The sequence below is a fragment of the Carlito syrichta genome, unplaced genomic scaffold, assembly GCF_000164805.1.
Source record: "Carlito syrichta isolate Samal-C Ts95f unplaced genomic scaffold, Tarsius_syrichta-2.0.1 Scaffold123376, whole genome shotgun sequence".
Classification (NCBI taxonomy): Eukaryota; Metazoa; Chordata; class Mammalia; order Primates; family Tarsiidae; genus Carlito; species Carlito syrichta.
The window spans coordinates 44,518-58,002 of record NW_007067472.1 but is presented as its reverse complement, the minus strand read 5'-3'; the positions used below and the strand labels follow the sequence as shown (position 1 = coordinate 58,002).

At 54.4% G+C, this 13,485-nt stretch overlaps 1 protein-coding gene across 1 annotated transcript; it reads right to left on the bottom strand.

Moving 5' to 3' along the window:
• Positions 1 to 11,657: 11,657 nt before the first annotated feature.
• Positions 11,658 to 13,218, bottom strand: ABHD11 (abhydrolase domain containing 11). Its single transcript, XM_021707681.1, has 5 exons — positions 13,134 to 13,218; positions 12,801 to 12,974; positions 12,466 to 12,636; positions 12,177 to 12,358; positions 11,658 to 11,948 (listed from the first exon to the last, which is right to left on the bottom strand). The coding sequence occupies exons 2-5, from the start codon at positions 12,921 to 12,923 to the stop codon at positions 11,816 to 11,818; spliced, it is 609 nt and encodes a 202-aa protein (XP_021563356.1). The 5' UTR covers positions 12,924 to 12,974; positions 13,134 to 13,218; the 3' UTR covers positions 11,658 to 11,815.
• Between the last annotated feature and the right edge of the window lie 267 nt (positions 13,219 to 13,485).

The following is a 13,485-nucleotide window of genomic DNA, read 5'->3' as shown; positions in this document are numbered from 1 at the left end:
GCCCAGGCGGGTCTCGAACCCCGGGGGCTCAGGCAATCCACTCACCTCAGCCTCCCAAAGGCGGGGGATTACAGGCTGAGCCACTGAGCCCGGCAGATTTTCATTCCTTTATTCACAAAGGAAGAACGCTGAGACAGGGGTAGGGGTGGGGGTGGGGAGCACTCTACTGGGAGAACCTCAGGGGACCCTCTGAGGCACTCGGGTGGGCAGAGGTGGTAGATGAGGCCAGGGGGTTAGTTGAATGCTAAACTTTATTACGCAGACAAGGAGGAACCAGGTGAGGGTCAGATTTTCATTCCTTTATTCAAAAAGTATTTGCTGGCCGGTTCGGTGGCTCAGCCTGTAATCCCAGCACTTTGGGAGGCCGAGACGAGTGGATTGTCTGAGCCCGCGGGTTCGAGACCTACCTGGGCAACTTGGCGAGACCTTGTCTCTACGATAAATCAAAAAAATTAGTGGGGCGTGGTAGCGTGTGCCTGTAGTTCCAGCTACTCGGAAGGCTGAGGCAGAAGGATCGCCAGAGCCCAGCAGCTTGAGGCTGCGTGTCACTGCCCTCCAGTCTGGGCGACAGAGTGAGACTCCAACTCAAAACAAAACAAAACAAAGCAAAAAGTATTTGTGGAGCATCTACAATGGGCTGGCAATTGTAGATGCTGGTGATGTGGCAGAGAACAAGGCGGACAATTCCTTGCTCCTGTGGAGTCCATGGTCCAGCAGCGGAAAGATGGCCAACACCTAAATAACATATATGATGGTGGGAATAGGCGAAAGAAGAGGTTGCGGTTACTGGACTTAAGGGGGACTTCCCAGCTTAGAGCAGATGGTTGCGGGGTGGGGAGCTGGCTGAGATGGTGGCATTTGAGTAAATACCCGAAGGAGGTGAGGAGGGAGCCATGTAGGGATCTGGGAAGGGCAATCCAGGCGGAGGGAGCAGCAAACCCAGCAAGCACGAGGGGAACCTGCCCAGGCATCTGAGAAGCAGCATGGATGCCAGCAGGCCAGAGTCGAGAGGGCGAGGAGGCTGGTGAGGGAGGGTGGGTCATGGGAGGCCTTGCAGGTGATACCGCGTCCTTTGGTTTTCACTCCGAGCGGGATGGGAACTCCGGGAGGCTTTTGAGCAGAGGAGGGGCAGGATCTGTCTTTGGCTTGAACGGAATTGCTTTGGTTTCTGGGACGAGGCTGGAAGCCGGGCGTTATTTAGGAAGTTCCTGCGGTGATGCTGTGAGAGACAATGGTGGCCAGGACAAAGGTGACGGCCGTGGCGATGGTGAGCAACAGTCATGGCGTGGATCTGTTTTAAAGGTAGAGGCAACGGGGATGTGCTGATGGAATGGCTGGAGGGAGGTCAAGTGGAGGGGCCGAGAGGAAGGCGGGAGGGCCAGAGTCAAGGTTTCTGACCCAAACAACAGGACAAATGGCTGCTGCCATTTACAAGAGGGAGGAGACTGGCATGAAGAGCAGGTGGGGGGTGGGGTGAACCAGGATTCCAGGTTTGAGCTGAGTAGTCCACAAGGCATCCTGATGGGGAGGGCAAGGAGACGGTTGCCTGTATAAGTCTGGAATTCATGGGGAGTTCGGGGCTGGAAGCCACCCACATAGACAGTTTCAAAACAAGGAAAGACGCCCAACGTGGAGGCCAGCCAGAAGCTGCTGTGGTGTCCAGGAGAGAGACTATGACCGTCTGAACAAAAGCAGGACCAGCAAGACTGGAGAGAAGGGACAAAGGCATTCAAGAGATTTATTTAATATTACTATATCCAAGCCGGGCTCGGTGGCTCAGCCTGTAATCTCAGCACTTTGGGAGGCTGAGGTGAATGGATTGCCTGAGCCCGCGGGTTCGAGACCCACCTGGGCAACTTGGCGACACCTCATCTCTACAATCAATCAAAAAAATCAGCCGGGTGTGGTAGCGCGCACCTGTAGTTCCAGCTACTTGGAAGGCTGAGGCGGAAGGATCGCCGGAGCCCAGCAGGTCGAGGCTGCGGTGGCCGGGAGCGGCCACTGCACTCCAGTCTGGGTGACAGAGTGAGACTCCGACTCAAAAAAAAAAAAGAAGCAACAGGCCCCAGCGACTGGCCATGTGAGGATGAGAATAGAAGCAGCCCCTTTGCTCCTGGCTTGGCGTCCTGGAGGAGGAGCAGGTCTAGGGGGCGAGGGGCAAGATGAGAGGCGCCTGCCCAGATACCCAGGGGCGCATCCGGATGGTCAATGCAGAGCAAATGTGGAGAGCTGGCTGGTGACTTGGGCGTCAGGGACAGTCTGGCGTGGGGTGGAGATAACGCTGTGGGCCACAGTCCAGGGAGTGTGAGAGTGTATGTGTGTGTGTGTGTGTGTGTGTGTGTGTGAAGGATGGATGGAGCTGGAGGAGCCAGAAACAGGGTCGGGGCTAAAACAGAAACTGTTGCGCAAGAGGCCACGGGTACCCAGATCAGCCAACTGCCCAGAATCCGGGACCACTTCACAGGATGGAGACGTGGGTGTTGTGTTTGCGGCTTAAAGGATGAGTAGGAAGTGGCCGAGAGGAGAAAGGGGAAAAGCATTCTGGGCTGAGGGCGTGAACAAAGACAGGGGCACAAGAGAGAGCAGGGGTATTCCCCGTGGGAACCAGGCAGTTCCCGTAACATTCACCAGCACCCCCTCTTCCTTTGATACAGACAATTGGGGTGTCCCCAGTTAGGATAGATGCTATAATGTCCTGTCCCCGCTCCAGTCAAAGGAGTATCTCTAAGCCCCAATACTGGCATTCTGTGCCCCTGCTCTCACTTATTCAGGGCTGTGAGGTTTTCTTTTTCTCTCTCTTTCCTTTCCTTTCCCCCTCCCTTCCCCCTACCTCCCCCCCTTTTTCTTTCTTTCTTTCGAGTCTCACTCTGTCACCCACGCTGCTGTGCAGTGGTCAAGCCATAGCCTTGACCTTCTGGGCTCGGGTGATCCTTCTGCCTCAGCCTCCTGAGTGGCTGGGACTAGAGATGTATAAAATTTTTGTATATTTTGGGGGGAGATAAGGTATTGCTACGTTGTCCAGGCTAGTCTCAAATTCCTGGGCTCAAGCAATCCTCCTCCCCAAGTACTGGGATTACAGGTGTGAGCCATAGTGCCCGGGCAAACAGTGAGGTTTTCTTTTTTTTTTTTGAGTTGGAGTCTCACTCTGCTGCCCAGACTGGAGTGCAGTGGCCGCTTCCGGCCACCACAGCCTCGACCTGCTGGGCTCTGGCGATCTTCCGCCTCAGCCTTCCAAGTAGCTGGAACTACAGGCGTGCGCTACCACGCCCAGCTAATTTTTTGATTTATTGTAGAGATGAGGTCTCGTCAAGTTGCCCAGGCGGGTCTCGACCCTGGGGGCTCAGGGAATCCACTCACCTCGGCCTCCCAAAGTGCTGGGATTACAGGCTGAGCCACCGAACCCGGCCAGTGAGGTTTTCTTATGGCCCAGGTTAGGTGGGGGAGATCCTGATACCTCAACATGGCTTTTCATGTCCTTTGTTTTTATTTTTGCTTTAGAGACAAGGTCTCGCTCTGTCGCCCAGGCTGACCTCCCAAAGCACTGGGATTATAGGTGCGAGCCACCGTGCTCAGCTCCACGTCTCTTGTGATCTGGCCGTGCTGCTGGCCCCTCCATCCTGTGACCCATGATGTCCACCTGCCGCAATCCCTCCAGCCCACGTGCACGGTGTTGGTTCTCAGGCGTGGAGAGCTCCCCTCCCTGTTTCCTCCCTCCCCTCACACACCTGGCTGTGACGGGCAGTCCTTCACGCCTAGACACCACCTCCTCCTTGAATTTGCCTCCGAGTGCCCAAGAATGAGTTTCGGGCCCCTTCTGTGTGATCCCACAAAGACCCCGATGCATCCCAATCACAGCACTCATTGTCACGGGTAGAGGTGGCCTGTGTTAGGCGTCTGTCCTCTCACCAGACTGAGGACATCTGCAGGCCTGGCACCCGGTCACGTCTGGTCGATTTCCCAAGGCTGGAAGGGAAAGTGCGTCTGCAGAGTGCTCCCGCGCTTGGATGAGCAGTATCCCTGCAAAAGAGCACTTGGGGAAAGACCGGGCATTTGGGAGCCCCCAAAGTCCCTGGGCACCGTTCCCGTAGGCTGGGAGCCTGGTGGAGCCCCTGGCCCCCTGGATGCCCGGTGTTGGGCGCTGGTGCCACCTGCTGGGCAGGGCGGGCGTTGCCTTGCTGCCGCCACAGCGGTCACGGCCTTCCACCTGTGCGTGGTCTTTAGGGGAAGACAGTCACCACCTGTCCTTCGGAAGCCCCGAGAGAGGCACACTGACAGTGAGAAGACAATGATGGGGAATTACAGGGGCTGCAGGGGTCTGGAGGCGGGAGAGGAGGAAGCTTTCGTAGGATTCAGGAACAGAATTTTTCTCGGGGAACCAGAAAGGTGGCTGACCCAGGCTCCATGGCTGGTGTGTGCGTGTGTGTGTACATGCGCACGTATGTACATACGTATGTGTTGCTGCTTTCTTGCATCTGGCAGGCTTATTTCTTTATTTTTTATTTTTGAGTCAGGGTCTCGGTCTGTTGCTCAGGCTGGAGCACAGCGGCATGGATCACGGCTCAGCATAGCCTCGGTCTGTTGCTCAGGCTGGAGCACAGCGGCATGGATCACGGCTCAGCATAGCCTTGACCTCCTGGGCTCAGGAGATCCTTCCACCTCAGCCTTCCAAGTAGCTGGCACTACAGACATGCATCACCACACCTGGCTACTTTTCACATTTTTTGTAGAGATGAGGTCTCACTGTGTTGCCCAGGCTTGTCTTGACCTCCTGGGCTCAAGCAGTCTTCTCCCCTCAGCCTCTCAAAGTGCTGGGGTTGCAGGCAGGAGCCACCGCGCCTGGCCAGGCTTATTTCTTTTTTTCTCTTCTCCTGGGAAGTCTGGCTGCGGTCGTTTGCTGGACAAAATGCTGGTCATCGCCCCTTACTGTGACCCTATGAGGGAGATTCTTGAATGGCTCCATTCCACAGATGAGGACACCAAGGCTCGGAGAATTACACACAAACCGGGTCATAAGGGTTGGATGACCATGTGTGAGCTGCCCAGCCCTGCCAACCCCTGCTGTTTTGACCCCAAAGCTCCGTCTCCTGCCCAACTGACAGCTCTCTCTCCTTCCACCCCAGTCCACCATTAGCCTGGAACCATCTTCCAACTCAGCTGCAGGACTTGACTCAGCGGTCCTAGGGGAGCAGGAAAGGAAGAGGGAATGGGTCCTACTGCTTAGTGTGTGATATCTGGGACGGAAGTCACCATGTGCCTTCTGAATGTCAGAGAATGTCCTCCTTTTCCCAATGAGAAGATGAAAAGATATTTGGCTTGATATTCTAATTTGAACTTTTAGAGGCACAGATGAATAATGGACTCCCTACTTATAACAGTTAAAACATTTAAAATTTAAATATTTAAAATCCCATTTTTTTTTCGAGTTGGAGTCTCTCTCTGTTGCCTGGGTTGGAGTGCAGTGGCACGCTCACGGCCACCGCAGCCTTGACCCGCTGGGCTCTGGCGATCCTTCCGCCTCGGCCTTCCAAGTAGCTGGGACGACAGGTGTGCACCACCACACCCGGCTACTTTTTTGATTACTGTAGAGATGAGGTCGCACCAAGTTGCCCAGGCTGGTCTCGAACCCGTGGGCTAAGGTAATCCTCTGACCTCAGCTCCCCAAAGTGCTGGGATTATAGGCGTGAGCCACCACACCCGGCCTAAAATCCCGAATTTTAAAGAAAGATTTTATTTAGAAACATCGCTTTTTCAGTCTTATGGTTTATGAAAGTGTACCCAAACTGTTCACTTGCATTTCTGCTTCTCGTGGCCACTGTCATTATCATGTGTCATCCCCAGCGGCTACTTTGAGTTCCCTAACACAGTTTTCTTGAACATGTCATCTTCATTTTTGCTTGGAAATGCAGCATTTAAAAAAAATTTTAGTTCAGGGGGTATGCATGCATATTCATTACATGGACGTATTGTGTAGTGGTGGGGACTAGGTCTCAGGTGGCCCATTGCCCAGATAGTGAACGTTGTGTCCCGTAAGTCGTTTCTGAACCCTAAGCCCCCTCCCCCTCCCCTCCCCCCTTGTTGGCGTCCCCAGTGTCCATTATTTCCATCTTTGTGACAGTTTAGCTCCCACATATGAGTGAGGACATGCGGTGTTTGGTTTTCTGTTTCTGAGTCAGTTCACTTAGGATGACAATCTCCAGCTCCGTCCATGTGGCTGCAGAGGACATGATTTCGTTCTTTTTTATGGCTGCCTAGTACTCCGTGGTGTATGTATACCCCATTTTCATTGCCCACGGATTGGGTGATAGGCATTTAGTTTGGTTCCACATCTTTGCAATTGTGAATTGTGCTACAGTGAGCATGCAGGTACAGTTGTCTTTGTTATACAATGATCTCTGTTCCTTAGGGTGGATACCTAGTAGGGGATTGTTGGATCAAGTGGCAGATCTACTTTTAGTTCTTTGAGTAATCTCCATACCGCTTTCCACAGAAGTTGTACTAATTTGTCCTCCCAACACAGCATTTTTTGAACCCATAAATGATACTGTCACTGAAATGTTATTCCAAGTCATGAGTGATTAGGATGGTGGTTTTTCATCTAAATGGTAGGTGAATATTTGTGATCTTCTAGGGTGATCACAAAATTAGGTAAAACAGCAATTGCCTGGTTCTTTCTCATTCCTGTTCCGTGCTTAATTCTTCTCCACAGCACCTCTTTTTTTTGTTCTTGCTGAGTCAGGGTCTCACTGTCACCCAAGCTGGGGTGCAGTGGCATGATCATGGCTCACCACAGCCTTGACCTCCTGGGCTCAAGTGATCCTTCTGCCTCAGCCTCCCGAGTAGCTGGGACTACAGGTGCATGCCACCACACTCAGCTAATTAAAAAAATTTTTTTTTGTAGCCACGAGGTCTTGCTTATGTTGCCCAGGCTGGTCTTGAACTCCTGGCCTTAAGCGATCCTCCCGCCTTGGCCTCCCAAAGTGCTTGAATTACAGACGTGAGGCATCATGCCTGGCTTCACAGTATTTCTTACCATGAGATAGATTTGTTAATCTATTTGTTATCTATTTCCCCTCACTGGAGTGTGAGATCCATGAGGCCAGGGAATTTTGTCTGTCTTGTTTTACGTCTGTCACCTGGAAACACGCCTAGAACATAGCAGGTGCTCAATCCATATTTGTGGAATGAACGAATGACTGTAAAGCTCTTAGAAACATTTGCAAGCCCAGTGGCAGCCAGGCCATGCGGGAGGAACAGCACTGGAATGGGGTGAAAGGCAGCCCTGTGGGAGCTGAGCCCATAGGAGGGTATCTGTGTTGGGGGGATCCCGGGTGGGTTGAGAACTTAGCCACATGCAGAAGGATCAAACATATTATGGAACAGGCTTAGCACAGCGAGAGGTATGTTTCTAACTATTAGAGAAAGGAATGAAAAGACGGAAAGGACAAAGGCTAGGATGAACCTCGTGCTGTTAGGCTGGAGTTTAAGGTCTAAATGTAAAATGTTTTCAGTTTATGTAGACAGATAAAGGAGTAAACAGGGATGTAAATGTGCTTGCCTACCTGTGTGTGTAAGCGTGTGTCCACTGAGTGGGCCTGGGAGTAGGATTACCCTAATTGCAATGAACATGCCGAACACCCAGAGCTTGGCTTTCGATACCATTCTGCACTAAAGAACCAGGTTTCCTTGAAGAAATGGGCTAGGGCAGGGAAAAACAAGATGAGCCTGAAATATCTTGAGCCAGAAAGAAAAGGAGTGTTCAAGAATGATGGGGCCTGTCAAAACAAAAGGTCAGCAGCGGGCAGCCGCTGACCAAACCTGGGACAATTGGAGCATCACAATACATGATAGGAAAAAGCCAGGCCTGGTGGCTCACGCCTGTAATCTCAGCCGCTCAGTGGGCTGAGGTGGGAGGATGGCCAGGAGTTCAAGGATGTATTGAACTATGATCACGCCACTGCACTCCAGCCTGAGTGACACAGCGAAACCTTTTCTCTAAAAATAAAAGTAAAATAAAAATGATGGGAATGGATTAAATCCATCAAATAAAGTAGGAAACCACAAGTCCACTTGAAATAAAAATAAATCATAAATGAAGAAATCAGTGGGGGTGAAGAGAAAATTCTTTTTTTGTTCAGCAGAAGGCCAGCCAATAAATGGAGAAAAATGATGACATTAGAAAGCCACCATTTGCGAATCATTGTCATACTAATTGATTTGGGCAAGAAACACTAACGGATGTTGAAACCTGCAGGTGAAAGTAAGATGCAGAGAAGGATGTTTCATAGTCTTGATGTATTTCCCTCCCTCAATTAAATTTTTTTTTGGTCGTAGTCTCACTCTGTCACGCAGGCTGGAGTGCGTGACACGCTCACGGCTCTTGCAGCCTCGACCAGCTGGGCTCAGATGATCCTTCTGCCTCAGACTTTCAAGTAGCTGGAATCACAGGTGTGCGCCACCACGCCTGTCTAATTTTTTTTTTTTTATTGTAGAGACGAGGTCGCACCAAGTTGCCCAGGCTGGTCTTGAACCCTTGGGCTAAGGCAGTCCTCTCGTCTCTGCCTCCAAAAGTGCTGGGATTATAGGAATGAGCCACCACCATGCCTGGTTAGACATCTTAATTAAGTGATCAACATTAATACAACCAGTCATGGTTCCATGGGCTACATGGTTTTTGTGATGTTTCTGCCCAAAATGTGTAACAGTGGTCTAATCATGAGGAAAGATTAGACAGATTCAAAGAGAAGGACAGTCTACAAAATAACTTCCCTGTAATCTTCAAAAATGTCAAGGTCATGAAACTCAAAGAAAGGCAGAAATTATTCTAGATTGAAGAAGTTAGAGAAATGTGACAACTGGATACAGTGTTTGATAACACATTAGATTCTTTTTCACCCTAAAACGTGTGGGATTTTTTTTGTTATGTTTTGACTTTGAAGGGCAGTTTGAAATTGTTTCAAAATAAAAAGGTAAAAGGAGGCCAGGAAGGGTGGCTCATACCTGTAGTCCTCGCACTTTGGGAGGCTGAAGCGAGAAGATTGCTTGAGCCCAGAAGTTCAAGACCAGCCTAGGCAACACAGAGATGTTGTCTCTACAAAAAAATCAGCCTGGTGTGGTGGTGTGCACCTGTAGTCCCAGCTACTCTAGAGGCTGAGGCAGGAGGATCACCTGAGCCTAAGAGGTTGAGGTTGTGGTGATCTGTGATCATGCCATTGCACGCCAGCCTGGGTGACGGAGTGAGACCCTGACCCCAACTCAGAAAATAAACAAGTTAGAAGAGCAAGAGTATCAGCGCTCCCCCTGGCTGATTCCTGGCAGCCTGAGTAATTCATCTTGGACAAGCTCCCAGGAACCCCCGCAGACTGACCGAGTGTGGGGGGTCTCCTTTGTGCTCCCATCATCCCTGGACCCTCCCCCCCACACCTGGATGACTGTAACTATGCTGCATCCCCACTAGCTCAGAGGTCCCTGGGAGCAGGGGACCCGTCTGAGCCATGGCCCAGAGCAGCTTCTCAAAACACATCGGATGAACATTGACCCAGAGGGCATACTGGGGGAACAGTTCATGCCTGTCTCTTCGCCTAAGGCTCAGAGAAACTGTCAAGACCAGCTCTTGAAGGAATGGCTGGCTGAGTGGGACCCATGGCCCATCAGGAGTCAGCCCTGAAGGAGCTTCCTGAAGGAAGCATTTACAGTTTATTTATGGAGACAGGGGTCTCACCATGTCGTCCAGGCTGGAGTGCACTGGCTATTCACGGGTGCAATAGCACTACTCTGACGTGGGCCAGTTCACCCCTCCTTAGGCAACCTGGTGGTCTCCCACTCCTGCGAGGATACCATACTGATGTCAGACTTGGTGGAGACACCAGATTGGCATAAGCCCAGAACGCCTGAGCTCAAGTGATCCTTCTGCCTCAGCCTCCTGAACTGGGACTACAGGTGAGCTACTGCACCTGGCAACATTTACCGTTTAGAGCTGGGTTGAGAACCTAATTCCCAAGACGGAACATGGCTGAAAAGGCCTCTCAGTGGAGAAAATTCCCTTTTGCACGTTCACGTCGCTGGTGTAGTCAGAGTGCTTGTTGGAGGGTGGTGGCCCCCTTGAGGGAGGTGGGGGATACTGAGACCCCAGAGGGCACAGCGGACCTACCCGTGCTCTTGGATCAGAAAGTGGGGAATATTACGGGTACTACTCAAGATGTTAGGAGGAAGTTGCCAGGAAGAAACTTTGACCCTTCTGTCTTCTGTGAGGTGAGGTCATAGTTACACGCGTGAATGATGCCATCCAAGGTACCAAGATGCCGACCCTTCAGGACGGGGGGCTGGGACCCTTTATGTCTGTCAGCATCGGAGCAGTCCTGGGGCCAAGTCCTGGCTCTGTCCCCCCTATCGCAAGATGTGGGTAGAGTACCCTCTGGGGGTGAAGGGAAGCCTAAGACGGGACGGGAAGGGGCTGAGTTTGCTGTGGGCCTGGTCAGAGGGTTCCAGGGTGCAGGAGGGCCTCTCCTCGCCCTGGGCTAGCCTGCTGGGGGTGGGGCCTAGCAGGGAGTGCCTTGCCAGGAAGGGAGGGCAAAGGGCCACGTCCTGCTCTTGCCCCACCTGCTGACAAGAGTCCCAGTCACCAGGCCACCCTCTGTGTCGGGCCCTCGAGGGGTAAGTGTCCTTCTGAACACACCCACCTTGTCCTTTCCTGAGGACTGGGTGGGAACTCCTTTCCTCCTTGGGGGTTTGCACACCCTTCCCAGTCTGCTGGCCCTGAGGCCAGGAAGGTGCCATACCTGCTACCTCCTCCTCACGGCTCAAGTCCTGCTCACCTTTCCAGACGTCCATGAGCCTGGGCACCGTGGGGCAGGTGCAGAACGCCCCAGTCCCCTCCCTGCCTGAAGTCAGCCCCAAAGCTAGGCTGGAAGGGCCCAGAGTGGGACACCCCATCCAGGCAAGCCCCCAATCAGTGTCCCTCCTCTGTCACCCTACACCAGAGCCCGGAATCCCAGGTGGCTGGCGCACTGGGGGACACCCAGATAGAGCCCTCCCTGGACCAAGTTCTCCAGGAGCGGGATGAAGCCATTGCCAAGTGAGAGGAAGCGGCTTGGGGATGTTGGGAGGGAGAGGCACCCCCCCAGGGCCCTGTCCTGCCAGAGGATGGGAGGGGAGGGGAAGGCTGAGCATTCTGGGAGGAAAGTCACACAAACACCCCATCACTGAGGCAGAGGCTGTGGCCACGTTTGCCCACCTCCGGGGCCCCAAACCAGACCTGCAGGGCCTGGGCCTCAGCTGCTCCCCCTGCCACCTGCAGGAAGCGGGCAGTGGAGGCTGAGCTGGACACATGCAAAGCCAGGCTGCTCGCTGTGGAGGCCCAGCTGCTAAAGGTCCTAGAGGAAAAACGGAGGCTGAGGCAGGAGGTGGAGGCCTGGGAGGTAGGGTGGAAATGCTGGCGGGGCCTGGGAGGCCTGGGGAGCGGGGCGCAGGGCTGGCCTTGAACCTGCTCTCCTGCCCCAGGAGGACATGCAGCAGCTGGTGAGACAGCAGGTCCAGAGTCAGCTGCAGAGAGAGGCCAGGGGCGCTCAGGCAGCCCACGTGGACCCAGGAGCTGCCAGGACCCCCTGGGCCAGATTCCTCCTGGGCAAGGGACGTTGGTGGTGAGAGAGCTCAGCCGGGACTCGGGGAGCAGTGTCTTTATTCATTAAAGCTTGAGGTCTGTCCACCCCTGCACCCTCGTGCCCTTTCAGTGCCCGCCTGAGTCCTTCTGTGCCGCGACGTGGAGTGGGGTGTCAGGACTTGTCGCCTGGGGTCTTGTGGCCCCTCTAGACGGTGACTCTTAGACCAGGAAGCCTCGGATGGCAGCCATGAAGTCCTGCGGGCATTCAGCGTGGACCCAGTGGCCAGCATTGGGCACGGTCTGCATCTGGGCCCCAGGGAAGAGCCGCATAATCTCAGGGTGGTGGCTAGGACTGTGCACCACAGGGACAGCCATCGAGAGAGGGTGAAGGCCGGACCAGGGGGAGAGAAGGGGACCAGAAAGGGACAAGCAGAGACAGAGTGGGGAGAGACGGAAAGCCTTGTGAGCCCGTGCGCCCAGTGGTGTTTCCAGGCTCTTAGGCATCCCCACCTATGCCCACTCCCTGGGGCTGGGGGCTGGGCCAGTAAGGCACGTCCCTCCCACTACCCAGGTGGCTTACTGCACGAATTGCGATTTTCCACCAAGGAGGAAGAGAGTTGGCCTGGGGTAGGACCCCTGTCGTGGTGGGAAGGACAAGATCTTGTCCAGGTTCTGGGCCAAAGCATCCAAATTCACCCTCCACACGAAGCGCCCATCGACCTCCACCAGGTTGGTAAGCAGGAACTGCCGCACGGCCATATCCTGTGGGGTTCCGGCAGTTGGGGGGGCTCCCTGCGAGGCCTGGGGCCCCCACTCTTCCCTCGACAGGCCCCAGCCTCCAACACCATCCGGGGGCTTGGGCGCATCACCTGGACAACAGAGCTGAGCTGCTCGTCGGCCAGTTTTCGGGCATGGGAGCGGGGCACCTCATCTGGGATGTCTACAGCGCTCATGGCCGCCATGTAGGTGGCGAAGTTTGAGACGGCTGTGGTCGTCACCGGGCTGATGTCCACGGCGATCAGACGTTCCACCAGCTCTGGCTGTGGGAGAGAAAAGGACCGGGGACCTGCCTTAGAGCAGACAGAGTGGGTCCTGGGCACCGTTCCTGGAGCCTGAACTTGGCCATCCAAGGTTTGTCTGAGTCCCCGTGTAGACCTCAGGGTCTACACTGGATGGGAGGAGGCCCAGGACGGGGGCAGCTCACCCTCTGTAGTGCCAGCAGCATCGCTGTCTTTCCCCCCATGCTGTGGCCAACGATGACGCAGGGCACCAGGCCCAGCTGGGGCAAGAGGCTCTGCAGGTCCAGGCTCATGACCTCATAGCTCATGTCCGGGCTGTGGGGGCTTTCACCATGGTTCCGAGCGTCCACTGTCAGCACCTGGCAGGCGGGATGAGATGGGGCAGCGCTGGCATCCACACACGATGTGCAGACAACCAAAGGCACCGTAGGGGCTGCAGGTCAAGGGGCGTGGACAGCCTGGGGACAGATCCTGACCGGGGGAAGGGCCCGGATGGTGAGAGGGCCCGGTTGCCCGGCCTAGGAAGCCCAGGGGAAGAACCCGGAGCCACTCTGCCAGAGAAGGCCCGAGGAGTGTGACCGTGTCTCTGAAGGTCTGGTCTGGGGGTGGCAAAGAAAGCCAAGAAGGAGACTCCAAGAATTTCCAACGGTTGGAACACAGAAGATTGGGCTGCCACGAGGGGGTGAGCTCCCTGTCCTCCCTGGCGAACGAGCAAGGGCCGGCCCCTTCGTGGGGAGGTTGCTGGCCTAGCTCAGCGTGGAGCACGCAGATGGAGATCCGTAACACGAGTGCAGACGGCGACGCGGGAGAACGAATCGGGGTCCACCCAGACAAAGTCAGAAGGGGGCCCCGCCCCGGCCGCCGGCGAGG

Excerpts from the sequence above, each read along its gene's own strand:
- ABHD11 (XM_021707681.1), bottom strand. The coding sequence starts at position 12,923 with ATGAGCTATGAGGTCATGAGCCTGGACCTGCAGAGCCTCTTGCCCCAG. Across the intron at positions 12,637-12,800 it reads TGCTGCTGGCACTACAGAGG|CCAGAGCTGGTGGAACGTCT; the intron begins GTGAGCTGCCCC and ends TCTCTCCCACAG. Across the intron at positions 12,359-12,465 it reads AGCTCAGCTCTGTTGTCCAG|GATATGGCCGTGCGGCAGTT; the intron begins GTGATGCGCCCA and ends GGAACCCCACAG.